An 18,843-nucleotide genomic window follows, 5' to 3' on the forward strand; every position below is an offset into this window, starting at 1 on the left:
ACAGAGTTCTCATCGCCGTTGCATGCAGTGAGAGAAGACTCTTAAGGAACATGGTGAAGTTAGGACTTCCTGTTGCACATCAGGATGGCAGCGGAGCTGTCAGTTACCAGCCCTGAGGGGGCAGGAGAGCAACCTCCCTCCTGCTGTACGCACAGGAGCACGGCTTTGTAAGAACTGAGGAGAGGCAGAGAGTATTCAAGCTTTAAAACTTTATTCAAGCAGACAGCAGGTAACCCAGAAAGAGTTTAGCACCCCACACCAGTCAGCTGCCACCACTGAGTGAGGCATCCCAACATCCAAGTAGGCAAGAGTTGTGGTGCCAGGCCAGGAGACAGGCTTTGTCTTTCTCTGCTGGCTACAAAGCATATGATCTGACATCAAGATGCATGCAAACACTTCAGTGAGGACTCCCAGACAGCACCTCTTAAATGCCATCCAGAGAAGTGTCACCAGGAAACAGTAACACAGAGCTGTACACATGCCTTGAACAGTGGGGTAGTTTATGAAGAGCAAGGAGTTTCACACAAGCCTGGGCACTGAGCATCAGGAGAGATGGAAGAAAATTCAACCCTTCAAGTCAGTGAGCACTGAGCTCAGTAACTGGACTGGGGGCTTGTCCTCACCTCTTTCTTATGGAGGCCATGATCTCTGCTCCAGCTGAATATTATTTCCCTCAAGGGCTGTGGCTGGGGCTCAGGTCACTCAGTTCAGGTTTAATTGCCTCAACAAACTGCAGAGTACAGGGCTGGCACTAGCCAGCTGCCTTTTGAGGACAAGCAGCTCAGTACAGGTCTCAGAGCAGCAGTGCTCAGCTTCAGGGCAGGGAACTGAGTGGCACCATGAGAAAGGTGCCACTGCTTTCCCCATCTCCACACCAACACCCATGAAGCAAGACTGGAACTTCAAGTGAGAGGTTGGGAGCAAGCAGCTTCCCCTGCATGCACCCCTGCACCAGCCCCGTGCCAAGGCCATCCAGCCTAAGTATACAGAGCCATGATCAGTGCCCTCCAGACAGTAAGCCCCAAGCCCTACATTCACCTTTAATTCCCCAAGTCTTTGCAAGAGATTTGAATTAAGTTTACTAAATCACAGAGCACACAGTCTAACTAGCCTAGTTTCCACTACACATTCAAGCACCAGTCCCATGACTGGAGGCAGGAAGCCACTCAAGACAGCACAGCCATTTGAAACAATACAGCCTATAGAGAAGGTAGAGTCTAGGGAGTACATAATAACAGACTGAAGTTTGTATCTGCATCACCACAGGAGAGTGAAAAAAATAGGACTGCAGGAAATTGATCCATGTTAGATACTAACCATCAAGCTTCACAGATGACATTGCATGGTAAGCATAGAACAATTATGGGAAACACTGTCCCCGATAATTACGTACACCCATAGTGCAACATATGGAGGTCACTGCCTCCGATATAACACCGTGGTAGGCAAAAACTACCTTGTTCTTTACACATTATGGAAGACACTGCCCCCGATAATGTCAGTTAGGTTTCATGATACATAAGGTACTGGAAGTTTGCAGGAAGCTGCCATTTAAAAACTGGGCCAATGCCTAATCTGAAGGTATGAGAGGTTTGTTGCGTGTTGTCCAGGTGGAGCCAGGGCTACACAGCAAGCCCCTCCACCAGGACCAGGGAGAAAGCTGTGCTCTTCAAGCACAGAGCATCCAGAAAGATGGCAGAGAGAGGGTCCAAAGCCTACAGAGGGGCCATGGACACCACAGAGAAGCCAAATTTCTAGGAGCCGAGTTTTCACCCAGGTTTTCAGCATTTGAAAGATCACTTAGGAGAGCAACCCAGAGACTTGCTTCCAAGTTTACACTTTCAAGTTTCTTCCAGAGGGGTGTTTTTGCCTCAGAAAGCTTAATTGCTAGTTTTTGGATTATTTTTGGTTTTTGGAGGGGCCTGTTTAGATTATTTTAAATGCAAAGTTCCAGTATCATGTGTGACTGTAATAGCAGATGCTGCTTTATTCAAGAACGACAGTATAACTGTCATAATTATGGAAGGCACTGCTTCCGATAATTATCTTCTATAAAAAAAACCACCATTTATAGTGAACCCTGTCACTGATAAATAAACAAATAAATAAATATCTCAGTGCCAAACAACTGCCATCCTGCAAAATGGCATCAGTCAAATACAGGGTTTGGCCAGCAAGAGACTCGGATTTCACAGAAGGCCCCAGAGCAGCAAGGTCTGAAGTGCCGGCCTAGAGCAACTTCTCAATGCCACAGGACTCACTGAGGTGCCATTTAAGGATACAAACAGGGGTACTAGATAGTCTTTGGGTCATTTTCCCTGGGTATTGAGACCTGCCATGGCAGAAGGAAGCCTCCAAGATGTTGCTGGGACCCTGCTGTTGAGTGAAGGCAGGCTGGGCACTTCAGAGCTTGCTGATAATCCAGCACTTGTGAGCTATTACTAGGTTGTTTTATTTTTGAAGTACAGGCTGGTCTCTGCAGCTCCCTGACAGAGAAGGGATCCTCATTAGAAGCATTAAAGAGGGATCTACTCCCTTTTTTTGTCACTAGGTTGGTTTTTGGATTTTTTTTTTGGGGCGGGGGGCAACAATTAAAAATGTAAATAGATGGAGGTACCTCCCCACTCAAGGTACCAGTTCAGGAGTCACCCAAGTTGTTAGTTCTCAAGTACACTGGAGAGCAAATCCCACAAGCAGCTGTACACAACTGATTTGGACTGTGGGCAGATGGGAGCCTGGTCAGAGGACATTTTATGGTCATCTTAGTACCTGCTTTAAAATGGCCTTCTGTGAATTTGTAAAGATGAGATTTAAATTTTATGCTCAACTTTGGTCAAAGAGGATTTGTTGCCAGAAAATCTACAGAAAAATCTCATGTTAGGGAGTGGGTTTCCCTAATCCTGTACCTTAGCCAGGAGCTTATCATATCTAGAATTCATTGTCTGTATTCCAGATATCACCTGCTAAGGCATTGGCAGCCCCTTTAATGGTCCAGGTCACCAGGGCCAGCTGCTCTTTCAGCAAGTTCACATCCATGTTGCCCTTGCTGGATTCCAGCAGATGCAGGTTGTCCAGCAGACTCTGCAGGGTGTGGGAGCCTTTGCCAAAGAAGATGTGGCGAAAGGGAACGTCTTTGGGTGACAGGTACGGGGAGAGGAAGTCATACTCCACCTGGTGTAGAGGTGCAAATTTCAGGTTATACTCTTACCTCCTAAGTTTTCTTTTCCTAAGTAGCTCCATCAGGATCCCTCAACCTCTGATCTCCACCCAGACCTTTTCTGCAGCAGCTCTGCAAGGGCCAAACCCTCTCCCAATATCAAGTGCAGAAGTCAGTTGTGCTGACACTAAGCAAATGGGAAGATATTGGCCTCCACAGTGCCTGTGGCTACTAAGGAAGTGGCCCAACAGTCTCTTCCTACACAAGGAAAGAAAAACCATCTGTAGAAACCTACCTTCATGATCCTGTCATTCAGGGCTCTGCGGATGATCCTGTTTTCCCTGTCACTGCTTGCAATGTCTCTTCTCAGTGCATCTGTAGCTCGCTGGAAGTCACCACGGGCATAAAACAGCCAGTTCAAGGTCAGACCCAGTGCCTGTGAGGGAGGAGCTGTTAGCAAACCTGATTTTCTTCTTTTGCTGCTCTCTTACCAAGAGAAAGTGTTGGTGTTTTTTTGCCAGTTTAACCAAGTAGCAGAGCAAGTTCCTGGCAGGCTCCTCTGAGGTCACTGAGCTCAGTGACGTTTCTCCCCACCCAGAATGTCTTGTAAACTTTCAGCAGAGGTGCAAATGAGATGCAAAGCTGCTGTGCATGATAACCAGATGAGAAGCCATCCACATCCATTTCCTCAAGAGCTCACCACCGTCAGATTTAGCTAATCTGTCTGCCACAGCGGCTCTGCCCTGCACTGCTCTGTAAGGAACATTGATTCTGCTCACATCTTGCTGCACTGTCACACCCAGAGGGGAAAGATGTCCATCCTGTTGTGTCCAATGGCAGCAGAGCCTTATTAGCACATGGCCCCATAACAGTCTACAGGAATTTGGTACACTTGGAGCCTCTCTTACCTTCACTTTCTCATCATAGGGCAAAACTTTCCTCTGGAATGCTAGCAATTCTTCATTATATCTCTCAAAATCCAGGAAGAGCTCATGATCAAGGGTCAGTCTGAGTGCTATTTGACCAGCAAATTCTGCAGCTGCACGCATAAGCCCATACAAATTGCTGATCTCTTTCAGGTTCTCCACAGTGTCCTTAGTAGTGTCCAAGAAGGGATACTCGTGATCTTTCTGCAAGAAAGAAGGCACTGAAATTAGGTAAGAATGCTTCTCCAGCTAGGATTTTGCACCTCCCATTAGTTATCTTGCTACATGCTACCTCTGTGCTGCTAGTCGTGAGACTTGAGCAGTAAAACTTCACTGCACAGGGGAAGGGAAAGGAGCTCCTGCATCTTGTCTGTCAGTCCCCAGCAATCAGCAGGATGTTCTGCTAGCTTCTTAGACCCAAAGACATGCAGACCTTTTCCCCCATCAGAGCTCCCTGCAGAAGTACAGGCATGCAAAATCCAGCACCCAGTTCAGCATGTGCTGGCAGCACCCTCCAACCTTTCCTGGTAGGGTAACTCACAGATTTTTAAGGAACAAGTCTGACAGGAATAAAATCTAAGCACTCATAAGCTGAGGAAGCTGTTGTCAGAACAGCCCCTGCTGCACACCTGCAGTAACAGTGCAAGCTGCTAGGCTGTGGCTGGTTTTGCCAGCCCCAAGCTGCAGCAGCAGCCTTGAACGGCCCGAGTTAGTACTTGCTCTGGCCAACAGTACTGCTTCCCCAGCATGCTCTGCTTGCTGACCAGCAGGCTGTAGCAGCCACTGAAGCAGCAACAGCTTGACACTCTTTAAATGCTTTTAGCTTCTGAATCACTGACATCTGAACCTCCAGAAGAGGAAGCATCCCCCCTTCCAACAACTGTTCAGGTCTTTGGAACAGAGACTGTAGACTAGCCATGCTCCCTGAGCAGTCTTCACAGCAAGTACTGCCCACAGCCACCGCATCTGGAAGCTACACCCCCTCTGCTAAAGGGGCTCTTGCATGGACAATGAACTTGGTATCTCCCCTTCTGCTCTGTCATCCTGAAAAGGAGATATTCTTACAGAACTTCCCATGGAGTGAGCACACCAGGCAGGCAGACAACACTTACACTGCAGAAACAAAAGGAAACTACTGGGATTCCAGAGTATGTCAGGAAAGGGAATGCTTCGTTGTTCAGACCAGGGGGAACACTGCAAAAGACAATAAATATCAAACAGTGACCAATTGCTTTGGACATCCCAGAAGAACAGCTGCAAGCCCTAGAGTTGAAACTGAGCCAAATGGCCTCAGACTGGCTTCAGGAAGGAGTCCCAGCTAAGCACCCATCAAGGCTGCTCATCCATTTCCAGCACTTGAACTTTCTCAAGGACTGTTCTTGTGCTACAGAACAGTGCCTGGGATGCTTGGAGCAGCACTAAGCACAGCTGGTGCTGTACTGTTCATGCTTGCCTGATCTCATTGCAGCAGGCAGAGCCCACCCCAGAAAGCAACATGACAGCAGCAGAAGCATTGTTTGTTGTTCTATGGGCATTTGCTTTCCCAAAAAGCAAGATGGCAATACTTACACTGTTTTTACCCAGTCAGAGCCAACTTTGTCAAGCAGACTTTTTGGATCATTCATTGGGTCCTTCACCTGCACAGAGATAAGTGTCACTGCACTGATCGGACCTCTGCTTAGACTTCCAGGTCCATCCTGGAGCTTGCATTGCTGTGCAGATGGCATAGTCAGGTGTGCTCTCCTGACCTTTCTCCACACAGCCATAGTTCACACAGGACAGGTGTTCACCTCCCAATGAACTGTAGCATTTGCTGATTTTGGATTTTGATGCACGAACTGAAATTTCCAGAGCACAACAGACTTCAGACAGGACCCTCCAGAGTATCTCAACCCTTTCTATGATTCTCCTAAATGGGGCATTCTCCTCAGAAGATGTAAGGTGGGGAAAGTGACCCAAGCACAACTTGGACATTTTCAGTTCCTCCAAACCAGACACCCTGATTAGCCCAGGACCCTTCAAACTCACCCCTTTCATTATTCTCTCCAGCAATGTGTACAGCAATGGGCTAGCAGAAATCTTCATGTGGCTGTAGCCTACAAAAAAGAAAGGATGTTTCATATGCTGGCACAACTACTGCCAGAGCTGCTTAGTTCTGTCCTGAGGAACAGCTGATCTACAGCTACTGGCTAAAGGATCTTCAGACAGTCTGCTGGAACCTAACGGAGCTGCTGCCTCCTGGCTCAAGCTCCAGCAGCCTCCCAACCTTAAAGACAAGAGGAGAATTAACTGGAGCCATACCAGTCCTCAACCAAATATCCAGCATCAATCTCTGGCACAGCACCTATTTCTGAAGGTTAAGGGATGTCTGTCAAGCTATTCTGATTCCATTCAGATTCAAGAAACTTAAGAGCAGCAAGTTACCTAGGACGGCAGCATCCAAGTTGATGTAAGTGAAGGCTTTGGCATGTAGTGTGGCCGAGTATCCCTAAAACAAAACAAGCATTTTAAAGATGAGCAGTAGCAGTACATCACCAGGATGTTTAATGCACAGGAACTCTCAACTGTGCAGTCATCACACAAGTCTATCAGACCCCAGTACCTCCAGCCATTCAGTAGCACCCACAGCTCCGAAGTCTCCTGCACTCCAGCTAGCAAAGATGATGCTGCGCCTTGGTTTGTAGCCATCTGCAAAGAGAGAGACTGAGATGTCTGCCCTTCCCCCATGGAGATGTACAGTAGCACTGAGGGCTTGCAATGATGAATTGCGTGCTCCTCAGAGATGAAGCATTCTGGATGCTGCAGAAAAATGTGCACACTAGTGGCTGCGTAGACACTGTACCCCACCCTTTCATGCTGAACTACTTAGGAAAAACATGTTGTCTGCATTTCCCCTCCGTTCTGTTTAGCTGTCCAAGCCTAAAATTAACCCTGGAGACAAGAGCACTCACACAAAGTGCCACCATGCAGCCCCTGCTACCCCAGTGCTTCCCCACTTCCAGGCCTGTCTAGTAGACAGCTCAAATTTGAGATTTGCATTGTGCACTATCCAAGGACATTCTTGCATTCAAAGCCATACCAGATACAAGCAGGCAGTGCCGTGGAAGCGAGTGCTCACTGCAGAGAAGCTGTCTGTATCAGAAGTAACAGTTTCCCAAGAAGCTTTGTCAGACCCCTTATGTCTTACCAAAGGATTATTCTGCAACTGGGCTCTCTCTCTCCAATGTTAACAGAGCTAAACCTACATCACCTCCCACCTCCACACTTCTGTAAAGAAATATTAACCTTTTTTCACCATTTCTGAGATCACACGGGCAAGTTCCAACAGTATGGCAGTTCCAACGCCAGCCTTGGCCGCCCCCGGGCCCCAGGAGTCTCTCTGGGCGCCGATCACAACATAACGATCTACAAAGGAGACATCAAGGTTTGAGCTGCAAGCTCTGGGTTGCAAATACCGTTCATCACAAAAGCAGCTTTGAGCTTCCCTACTAGAAACACAGTATGGAGTCTGACCCTTGAATCTGGCACACTGCTTGCTTTCATTTCAGCTTTCCCAGGCAGCACAGTTCAGCCTTTCCCTGGCCCATTAGGGAAGGGTCTTGGTTCTGCTCAGGAAGTGGTTGTCTCTGTCTGTGAGCAGCTGTTATGTTCTGATGATAACAGAAGAGGAAGGGTTCCCCTCAAGACTGAGCCACAAGGCAGCTGCTGTTACCTGGTTCTTCAAATCCCTTGATAGCACCAAAGATGTTCAGAATCTTCCTGTCCACCATAACGTTGTTCACGGTCACCTTCACTTTGATGTCACGTTTTGACATCATCTTACATCCTATGATCTCACTTTTCCAATCCTGAAAGCAGTCCTGTCCATCCATTTTCCTGAGGGAAAAAGAGAGATCCTTTGAACACATTCAGCTCTGACCTCATTTAGCTACCCTGCAAAAGAAGCAAGCCTGCAACTGCAGGTGCAGCCTTGTTCAGGGCCTCCTCAGAAAACAGCTTGCAGTCCTCCACCACTAAGGTGGGGTGCAGAGGCCAAGCAGAACCCAGGATTAGATTTTTCAGTCTTGGAGAGACAAGACGTGGATACAAGCACCATTTCTCCAGTCAGTTCCAGAAAGCATTCCCTGTGATGCATAGCAGAGACCAGCAGAGAGCTCCCTGTGCTCACAGCACCTCAAAACCATTCCTTGCAAGACAGCCACAGCAGCCTAGCCTGAAGCCAGAAGCAGCAATTACCTAAACAGCTGGCGCACTGCACTTCTAGAGATGGTCTGAACAACAATATGAGGTAGTCCAGAAGACTCCACTGGTGGGAACTGGGTGTGGTTGAAGGAAGGAAAGCCTGGGGTGAAAGGGTCTCCAGTTCCCAGGTGAGCCTGCAAATAGCAAGAGGCTTAAGTCTCAGGATAGTCCAAGTTTTCTTCTACACAAGAAGATGAAGCACTGCTGAAGTCTGCAGTGAGAAAGGTTCACAAAAGCAACAAACAGGGGCCAGCTACACACTCACATGTCCAAAGGGGACAAGATCATCTGCAGTCTTGTAATCCAAGGGGTCTAGGTACATCAAGGCACCAACTGCTCCAGCCTCTTTGGCATTTGCAACCTGGAGCAAAGACAACATTAACTGTGCATTTGTACTGCAAGTAAGGGGAGTTAAGGCAAGTACCTGGAGTAATGGTGTGAAAGGTGGTACTCTTCAACAGTCAACTCCACAACAGATTTTAAGAGCTGACAGTGACAGATACTCAAGGAAGCTGAATACCAGCAGGTTAGTGCTGCTCCAGGCAAAGAGTCTAACAGCCTTCAGAACTGTTAGCACACTCCAGTTAGTGCCTCACTCTGTGATTCCTTCAGCTCATAGTTGTTCCCCAGAGCAGCTTAGAAGAAAGATGTTATTTAATTTTGATTACACTCCATCTGTTTTCCCAAGATTAGGTTAGTCTCAAGACAAGATAATCAGCCACTGGAGGGTCATCTGCACATGGAAAATGGCAGCAGAGGGGCCTAGTCAGGCCCCTGATTAATACACCTACAATCCAGCTGCTTCTGATGTGCTACTAGCACAAACACTCCTGCAAGGCTAGGCAGCAGTAATAAGAGGACTGCAGAACTAGCAAACACCCCTTGCAGAAGCACTTTTCATCTCTGCTTGTGTCTGATGCACGCAGATAGGCAGAAGATGACTGAGAAGAGCCCTATGACCCAGCCTCCCCAGGAGCACTCATCCTGAGGGGCAGCTCTGGGTCAGACCTAGAACAGGCTTGTGTATAGGACTTGGACCTCCTTTAAGCCTTAAGCTGTTCAGGTTTACTCAGAGGGAATGTTACAGCAAGGCAGCTGACTGGCTACGCAGTGCCAGTGCCTTCATTTGGTCCAGGTGAACGCTCAGCAAGGGCCCAAGTGAGACACAGCAGACAAACTTTCAAAGTATCTGGCTGCAACAGCAAGAGGTGCTCTGGAAGCAAGGCTATTCTGCTTTCAGCAGCCCTGCTGCTGCTCTTGCAATACCAGCCCTGTGCCCTGCAGCCCCAACTTGCCTCCCTCTGCCTCCCAGCTCCACCACTCCAGATGGCTCTCCCAGCAAGACTGCCAGAGGCCAAGAAGAATGCCACCACGGATGGCAACTGGCTCTGTTCAGTCTTGGTGCCCAGACCTGCATGTGCAGGCTTAGTGCAACAAGCAAGACTAGACCTGCAGGAATAGACCTACACACACAAGTATGAAGACATGGCTCTGTGCCTCAGAGAAGGAAGAAGAGCTTCCTGCTGCCAAGTCTGGCCAGGCTTTGGGACACAGACTGCTCACCTTCTCAGCAAGGGTTATTTTCCCAGCTTTGAAGATGGTTATAGATCCATTCAGTGGAACATCCTGACTCTGTAGCCTCAGAAAATCATCTTTCCTTCCATAGTTCACAAAGATTGGTTTGCCCTGAAACAGAAACACTGGTTATAAACACAGCAGTCGTGTCAGTAAGATACTTGGAAGCATCCTAGAGTCACAGTTAACAGTGACTCTCATTAACAGTAGGGAGCTCAAGCTCAGCAGTGTGAAGTCTGATCACGTGTAACATGCCTGTTATGAGCAGCACTTCTGTCAAGATTCCTGCCTGGATCCCAGCAGAGAAGTTTAAACAAGTTGCTTCTACTTCTTGCATAAAACTGTGTGCCCACTCCTTACCCCACTCTCCTCACCACCACCCTCAGCTAACTGGGGAGGGCTTTATACACTCCATATCTTGAAGGGGCATCTTCTGGACACTACTAAGTGTGGAAGTACATTTCCAGGATCTTCTTGGATTCACTTACAGTAACAGAGCCATTCTTGCTGTAAGCCACGTACTCCTCGGGACTCTCCAGTGGCACCTCTTTACCTTCTTCCTGAATAGACACTTGGTTGTTGCTAGTGTTAAATATAAAGAGACAGTTTTAGGCTCTTACATAAACTCCATCTTTTAACTAGCCAGCAATTCTGACCAAGTCAATGCAGAACCTGAGAGGGGCAGACTCTTCACAGTACTTTCATGCAAGAATCTCTGGGGTTGCTCAGACACACCAACTAAGGCTAATTTCTAAGACAAGTAGCAGGAAAGACTCTCTGCTTCCAAGCCTTAGCCCCTTCCTAAGGAACTATGCAAATTCATTTTCTCCCTGACATGAAGGGGCAAGTAAGACATCAGCTGTCAGTCCACATAAGGTCTGTTGATACCTCCTGAACTGTTGTAGGAGCCACTGCCAGGTCTGCACCACCTCTCTGGGTGACAAGACACTGTTCAATTCTAGCAGCTTTCGACACAGACAGTCTGCCCTTCAGCTGAGTTTTTATTCAGGTTTGCTTACTCTCCATTTCCTAAGCATGCACACAGAATTTCAGCCTTCAGTAGAAAGTCTGCTCAAGACTATAGATATTCATGCTGTAAAGAAGAGATGTGTATCTCTAGTAACATACCCTCCTTTGACCTGTAGCTTAATGTAGTGCTCATCATTCCACACTTCATCCATGAGGAAGCTTGTAAACTGGTCATGGATGTCGTGAGCAGTTTGCCCATCTTCATTCTCGCCAGCTTCAAAGGAGTACTTATTTTCTCGTTGCCTGCAGGTAACAGAGGTACAGCTTAGGCTACAGCACCTGGCTGCACTGCAGTGCACCAGCCTGCAAACTCAAGTTGGAGGGGCCATTTAAACCCATGTTTAACCACATGCCACCCCACATTATCTTTATGGCCCTTTTTCTCCAAAGGAGCTCAATTCACAGGCTGTGCCTCACTCATAGCTGTAGCTAAGCTTTCCTGAACTCTTACCTCAGGCTGGCCTCAAGATTTTTGGATGACAGCTTATTTGACAACAGGTCTCTGAGGTCACGCCAGTAAAAGACAGGTGGTCCAGGTACCTCCTCTTCCTCAGTTTCATCATCATCAGTTAAGTAAGAAGCAGTAGGGGTCATCTCACACTTGCCACTTCCATCCAGACACCTGCTAGCTTTCTGCATTCGTCCCCGGTAACTCAAATAGCCAATCAGAAACCCTAGGGACAGAACAGGTATTTCTTCATGCTGCAAAGGCAACTAAACCAGCCCCACACCATACAAGTGCATTCAGAGCAGATTAAGGGTTAAGATGCACCTCTGCTCTCATCATTTTTAACCAGCTGGCATTCCCAAGGACAGACAGAAGTATGCAGCCTGACATTTCATCTGAGCTGGCATCTTTTAAGGTATACTGTAAATCTGATCTTGTGCTTGGCAGAGTCCCTTCAGCATTACTTGGAAAGGAGAATGCTTACTTTAGGCCAGTGGCTGTGTTTAAAAACCTTTAGAGACAAGAACCAGAGGCCTTACTGATCTGTTGATCCCCATCTCTGGAGAAGCATTAAGAGTTGAGAGAAAACCAGTACGCTTGCCTTTTAGCCAAGTCACAGTTCCACTGTCACACATCACACTGTTGTTTCAATTCTGTATCACAGACCCCAGCTAGACATTCTTAAGAGTTAGTGACAAAAGGCTGCAGCCTGAATCCAGGCTCTTTAATTGTCTCCTGGAACAATATAGATTCAAATGCTAATGGCCTGAGATATGCTTAATACCAGAATCCACTTCATGTAGTTGCCTCCCACCCTTCCTTACCAATCGAAAGGAGCAGGACAGCTGCGATGATTAGGAAGCAGAAGTTCTTGCCACTCCTCCATCGAGGAGGCATGCTGACATGCGGGTTCTCTGGTCTCCCCATCTCCCCTCCTCCCTCATCATCAGCAGACAGATTCATCTCCACATGGCTGTTGTCTCCGTCCGTCTGCCGGGCAATGCTGAAGCGCGTGTACGACAGCGACTCGCCATTCAACTGTGTTGAAAAGCAGCCATGTGATGGAAGAGTTCTACACACTGAGTTCCCTACCCCAGCCTAGAGTCCTTGCAGCCAGCTGCACCTGTGCTCCAAACCAAAGACAGCTTGTTCATCTGAAACTGCTCCACTGCAGTATGAGCATTTGGCTGTCACCAAGTCAGCTGGCTGCTTTGAACTCAGACTCGGGGTCTCCAGAGACTACTTAGCACCTGTTTCCATGTGCAAGTTCAGAGCCATGCTGGTCAGAGTCTGGCCTGGAGTCTGTTACAAATATGACACAGTCAATGGCTTCAGCATTTCCCACGTGACCCCACATCGAACGCTGATTGAAGTAGAAATTTCTGGTCTTAATCAGGAGGGCACTGATCTGACCTGAACACATGCAACTCACACAAAAGGCAACTCTGATCAGGACAAACAAGAGGGAAGACAACCTTTGAGCCACATCCAGCATGTAGATAATCTTGTATTAAACTGCCCCAGGCTACTCTTAAATTACACTACTAATGAGTATCATAAAGCAGCTAGGCTGAGAAGAGATGACCCATGGGAATCCTTCTACCTCAGCTAAGATGAAAGCTTACACCTTTTGTACCCACCAGCAACTGAACTGTATGACAGGTGCTTATCAATGCTCAACCAGAGCAGCTTCCAGTCTGAAGCCCACTTTTCTAAACAGCTACAACACCCAGTCTGACCACCCTCCAAACAGCAGGCCATGCAGAACCCACAGTTAAACAGTTTTGGGCATAGCCAGGCACTGAGCAGAACCACTCAGCTTCCATTAGAGCTGCTGAACTTGCCTGCAGCCACAGTTGTGCTGGGAACAAGCAGAAGACTGGCTAAAAGGCCAGAGGATAGTTTCAGATGCAACAGTCCTGCAGCCCCTCTCCACTGTACTGGAATAGCAGCTGGTGCTAAGTGCCCAAGCCCTGGTAAAAATCTGAGCAGCTCATCCACAGTTCTCTACTCACTCTCAAACTACAAGCCAGCGGCTAGAGCTAGAGATTAGACATCAGCTTGCTTAGGCCAAATTAAGTCAATGTCATTTCAGACCTGCAGTGCCTGCATTCTGGCCCATACTACCTACAATGAAGAGGCTGCCTGCTCACATTTTGAAAAGGGCAACACCACACAATCCATCCTAGCAGTCTCCCTGCTCAGTTGCTAAACAGGTGGGCTTCCCTCACACTTTGCAGAGGACATGCCTCAGACCCACATATCCTCCATACTTGCTCAGAGGTCAAACCATCACATTCACAGCCTAAGTGTAGGGTCATCTCACAGTTCAGGCTCTCCAGGACCAGCAGGCTTGGTCAAGCAAAGTCAGAGCTACCTCCTCCTGTACGGTTGTTTAAACATACAGGTCAAATTCAAAGGCTGGACTTGAGATTGAATTCCCACCCCTAGAGTAACATAATAGAACACAAGTTGATTGTCTTGATAGGCCTTTAATCAGCTTCCTCAGCAGCACTTCCTCCTGCAACATTGTTCAAGGTCCACACACCACCCCTAGCCTGCTCCCCTCACCCCCTTATCAGTTTCCTGAGAGACCCAAGACATCATAACAGTTAACGGTAACCCTACCAGCACTGAACCACTTAAGCCACCTCCTTATCATGGCCAGCTAGCTACAGCAACACTTGGCTCACAACCCAAGCAAGCACCAACACTGCTTTGGCTTCACCATATTTTCCAGTACTGTCATAGATGATGTTGAATTTCTATTCTCCAGTATCATCAGTCCATCAAGAGACAAATACCACCCAGGGACTGTGTCTTACCCAGTTAGAGATTGCTGCTCTGGCATGCTCCATCGCCTTCTGGAGGATTGTTCACCAACTTGGCCAAAGCCCTACAATTTCAGAACACAGCAAGTCAAGTCAGGCTGTTCCTCTGCTACTACCTATGACATCCAAGTCAGTCATTGCAATTAGCACAAGACTTGCCCATGAACATGACCAGCATGCTTCTACAAAAGCCACAATGTTAGTGAACCTACATCAACCTTGTATGCAATCTAGAATTGCATATAATCCCTCTATTTCTACTGAGTTCCAGGGATTTGGGGTGCAGGGAAAGCAGTGTGTGTATAAATAAGGAACAATCCAGCTAATTTCAGCTTAATTTCACAGGTCCTATTAGTAGTAGGCCCAGGAGCACTGGCAAGAGACACTCACTCGACTGTGGTAATAGATACCACACATCTATAGTTCCTGGGGTCTGTTTTGATGATGGGATGGAGGCAATGGTCTGATTGGTTGTCAGAAGTGGCAAAACGCTGTTAAGGCGCAGCAGCACAAACTCCAAACCCATCAAAACACTTCTAACTGCAAAGCCCCTTCTAGATAGCTATATTCTTTAAGGCAATTCCAGTCTTGAGCAGTCTCCCAGAAGCTTTTATAGTTTGGATTCCTCTAGACAGTAAACTTATCTGAAAGGTAAAATGTAATGCATGTAACTTCAGCATTTCCTCCTGACCAGATGCTTGAAAAAGCTTTTTAAGTTAGTGACTAGACAGTTTGGGTTGAAAGAAATGTTTGGGTTGGGAGCATGCAACTGGAACATGCCCTCCAGCAGCACTGCTAGGAAATGGCTTTGAACTGGTAGCCAGGTGCATGTGGGTCAGCCTTACACCTGGGAGCTCTGCAGTATAAACAGGCTTTATCTGGAGATCAAAGGTTGGTACTACCCAAATGGTCATTTCACCTTTTGCTTAGGGCAAGAGTACATGGAGATGAATCCCCGGCAGCTTTGAGAAGCCTTCTCTAAGTGACAATCTGAGGCCCAGGTTCCCACATGGCACTCAGAGAAGGCATACGGAAGTCTCCTAAAGCCAGACCCGTTAGCTCAGGGGAAGAACCAGGGCTGTGTAAAGGGCCTGCGGGCACAGCAGCTGGCGAGGATGATCCCGGGGGGATCCGCAGCCGCTCTGGAAGGCGGGGGCCCATCCCTCTTGCACCAGTGACGCCGAACACCCCACGGCTCGAACCGCCTGTCACTTCTCATCACGGGAAAGAGACACCCTCTCCTCCCGCCGAGCAGACCAGGGGCCGACCAACAACCTCCAACCGCCCCCCCCAAATAACGCAAAGAGGAGAAAAAAATAAAGCAAGCATTAAATAATAGCATAGGAGCAGCCGCCGGCGAGGGGCTGGGCGGCCCCTGCATCACGGGCTGGGCCCAGCTGCGCGCCGGCAGATAAGCCAAGCGGGCGATAGGCCGCCCACCAAGGGCACGTCTCCCTCTCCCCGGGCCTGCAGCCACCTCCTCCCTCGGGCTGGCGCCGAGGCTGGCGCCCGGGGTGCCTGCACGGCCCGCTCCGACCCACCTTCCAAGGTCAACGCAGCCATGGCAGCCTCCGCCAGGGCCACGTGCGCTCCAGCCCGCCCACCCGCTCCCAACCGGGACTGGCGCTGCAAGGACCGCTGCAGAGCCTCCGGCGAAGAGCCACCCCACCAACCCCCCCGCGCCGCCCTCGACCTCCCGATCGCGGTCACCCCTTCGTTCACGACAGCCCCACACCCCACTACTCACCCACCGACCCTCCGCTCGCCGCGCCCCGGCCCAACTGCTACCGCAGAGCCGCAGCGCCGCGCTACCGAGCCCCGAGCCCCGCCCCGCGACCAATCAGCGCGCCCGGCCCCACTCCCGCCGTCAGCGCGCCTCGTCTGCCCGGGCCCGAGCCCCAGCTGCTCTCTGTCGGGGCGCGTTGCCGGAGATTGTCCCGCCCCCGGCGCCTGCAGAGCCCCACCTGGGGATGTGGTGATGAGCACTGCCTGGGGAGGGAGGGGGGATTGGGCGCCTTTAGACGTAGAATCCCTTATTTAGGTTGGAAAAAGCCTTTATAGAATCATAGACTCATTAAGGTTGGAAAAGACCTCTAAGATCATCAAGTCTAACTGTCACCCCAACACCACCACCACCACCACGTCCACCAAACTGTGTCTCAGTGTGCCGTGTCTACAGTTTTTTCTAGCACTTCCAGAGATGGCAACTCCACCACTTCCCTGGGCAGCCTGTTCTAATGCTTAACCAGTCTTTAAATAAATGTTTCCTAATATCAAATCTAGACTTCCCCTGGCGCAACTTGAGGCTGTTTCCTCTTGTTCTAGCACCAGTGACTTAGGAGAGCAGACCAAACCCCACCTTGCTACAACCTCCTTTCGGGGAGGTGTAGAGAGCAATAAGGTCTCCCCACAGCTTCCTTTTCTCTCAACTAAACAGCCCCAGTTCCCTCAGCCATTCCTCACAAGACTTGTTCTCCAGACCCTTCACCGCTTTCGTTGCCCTTCTTTGGACACATTCCTCATGTGTTGGCCAGTTGCTGCTGTCCTACCTGAGCAACTCCTGCTGTGGGGAAGTAATACACGGCAGCTGCATTCATTTTAAATTGCCTTTGAGTGCCCTCAGGACAGCAGAGGAGCCGCTTGTGAAGCAGTGTGTGTTTTACTGGGTGGATGCAAGTTCCAACTTCCCCTACCCTAAGGGCTGAAAGCAGGGCAACTGCCTGCTACACAGGGAGGTGATTTTAACACTATTTCATGGGATGTGTATGCTCTTACCACAGTACATGGCAGCCAAAAGAAGCAGCAGGTCATGGATTCACCATTCCTGCCCTCTCAGCACTTTGAGTGAAGAGGGCAGGAAAAATATTTTCCAACCTGGGTGGCAGAAACCAGAGACAGGAATTGCTCAGCATCTTCAGGTCTAAGCAAGCCATGCATGCATAGGGCTGCCATTTTAGATCTGAACAAGCACAGGCACCCAAGGTACCTTTCCTTCACGTTGTGCTACTCTGCCATTTTATTAGCATGATGAGGAGCACGGAAGGCCTTTATGAGACCCAGTCCCCATAGTGCATAAATGCAAGAAGCACAGAGAGCCTGTGGCAGGCCACATGATGCTTTGTGGCTTGCAGAGAAGTTTCTGTGACCACCCAGGCTGTGCTGCTGAAAGCATCCATTTGGTGGATATGATGGGATTGCCCCAGCTCCTAATTAACTGGTCCTCACCCCAGCCCTTTCCTTGGGGCAGGCAGAGTGACCCCATGCTGCGGTGGGAGCTCCCTGGTGTGCACAGCTTAGTCTTTAAAAGCCAGCAGTTGCAAAGCAATGCATTTCTTTGTTTTGTTTCTAAGGAACTTGAAGGAGAAGTAGAACATACAGATCATTTGTTGAAACCAAGTTCTAGCACGCATCTTTCAGTAGGTTTCATAAGGTGAAATAATTAAGGAGGCAGGGGAGTCAGGGTGAAATATACTGTGAAATATATTGAGGAGCACTAAGGGAACCCATAAGCCACCCATGGTCTTGGAAAGCCTATCTCCAGTTGTCAGTGGGGTGCTGGGTTGAAGCTCCACCTTGGCCTGGCACCAGTTGGGGCTGCAAAGGGAATTGCCCCTGCCAGGAACTCTCTCTGCCACAGCTTTCCAAGGACTAAAATGAGCATGCTGCTTCCTTTCAGTTAATATAATCAAGACTCTACCTGCATGGACCCTACAGAACATCTCACCTTTCTCAAGCACTTGCTGATGTTTGCTGACTCTAGAATTGCCCACAGTCATGAGTGGGCCCTGGCTATGACTGCACCCTGCTCTGCCCTGTCTCTCTGGGCTCCAGCATGAATAGAGGTCATGATTTCCAGCCTGGGTCCTTCAGCTCAGGGCACCCCTCAAAGGCATGCTGGAACCAGGGAATGCTTCAGGGTTTAAGTGTGTGTGTATGTTCTGCAATGTTTTGCTTGTTTGTGCCTTACTCATTAAAGAAATAAATTGGCAGGCCTAGATTAATGCCTCAAAGCCTCTCCCAGGAAAGGACAGGAGCAGAAAGTTTGTAGTTTGGCAGAACACATGATTGCAAAGAGGATTATGTTTTGTGAAAAGCAATACATTCCTGTGCTGATGAAGGGGGGATTAACTAGATCTGCAACTTGATGCAGCTGCCTGGAGACAAGCAGTAAAGCAGCTCTCAGGCAAGATGTACTCATGGACCCAGCAGCAGCATTTGCCAGAGCAGGTTTGAGCCAGGCTCCAGCACTGAGGTTCTGCCTTCTCCGCCTCCATCCACCACCAGCTGTGGTGATGCCAGTCCTGGATTCTCCAATTATTTCTCAATATCTGCTCCTCAGGAAAGTATAACCCAGGGAAAATAGTCCCAGCTCTGCCCTGGTTGTCATGTTCCACCTAGGCTTCTCACCAAGTCTTCAGCTTCTGGCAGTGCCATTACTGGTGAGTACTGGCTGGGCACGTCATGCCAGGCACAGGGCGGTGATCACTGCCAGACAGAACAGTTTCCGGGAGGAGGGATGCCTGAAGCAGAGCTCAAACTCAGAAGGTTCCCAAAAGCGAGGTTGCAATGTAAGCCAGGAAAGGGCCAGTCTGAATTATTTCTCCCCATGGGCTTCATCTGCTGTGTATGCCTTCC

The 18,843-nt window shown here is 49.0% G+C and overlaps 1 protein-coding gene across 1 annotated transcript; it reads right to left on the reverse strand.

The window, feature by feature from the left end:
• Window positions 1-194: 194 nt before the first annotated feature.
• Window positions 195-16,052, reverse strand: TFRC (transferrin receptor). Its single transcript, XM_068163993.1, has 19 exons — window positions 15,956-16,052; window positions 14,203-14,273; window positions 12,202-12,415; window positions 11,381-11,603; window positions 11,029-11,172; window positions 10,389-10,482; window positions 9,889-10,011; window positions 8,591-8,686; window positions 8,320-8,459; window positions 7,796-7,959; window positions 7,369-7,488; window positions 6,686-6,771; window positions 6,508-6,571; window positions 6,112-6,179; window positions 5,653-5,720; window positions 5,196-5,277; window positions 4,066-4,287; window positions 3,453-3,593; window positions 195-3,171 (listed from the first exon to the last, which is right to left on the reverse strand). The coding sequence occupies exons 2-19, from the start codon at window positions 14,233-14,235 to the stop codon at window positions 2,929-2,931; spliced, it is 2,325 nt and encodes a 774-aa protein (XP_068020094.1). The 5' UTR covers window positions 14,236-14,273; window positions 15,956-16,052; the 3' UTR covers window positions 195-2,928.
• Between the last annotated feature and the right edge of the window lie 2,791 nt (window positions 16,053-18,843).

This window comes from Melanerpes formicivorus, unplaced genomic scaffold (assembly GCF_026170545.1).
Source record: "Melanerpes formicivorus ecotype bairdi unplaced genomic scaffold, bMelFor1.0.p_v2 SCAF_76, whole genome shotgun sequence".
Classification (NCBI taxonomy): domain Eukaryota; kingdom Metazoa; phylum Chordata; class Aves; order Piciformes; family Picidae; genus Melanerpes; species Melanerpes formicivorus.

Coding starts and splice junctions, on each gene's coding strand:
- TFRC (XM_068163993.1), bottom strand. CDS start 14,235: ATGGAGCATGCCAGAGCAGCAATCTCTAACTGG. Junction 10,012..10,388: donor GCAAGAATGGCTCTGTTACT/GTAAGTGAATCC, acceptor TTTCTGTTTCAG/GGCAAACCAATCTTTGTGAA. Junction 8,687..9,888: donor AAATAACCCTTGCTGAGAAG/GTGAGCAGTCTG, acceptor TCTTTGCTCCAG/GTTGCAAATGCCAAAGAGGC.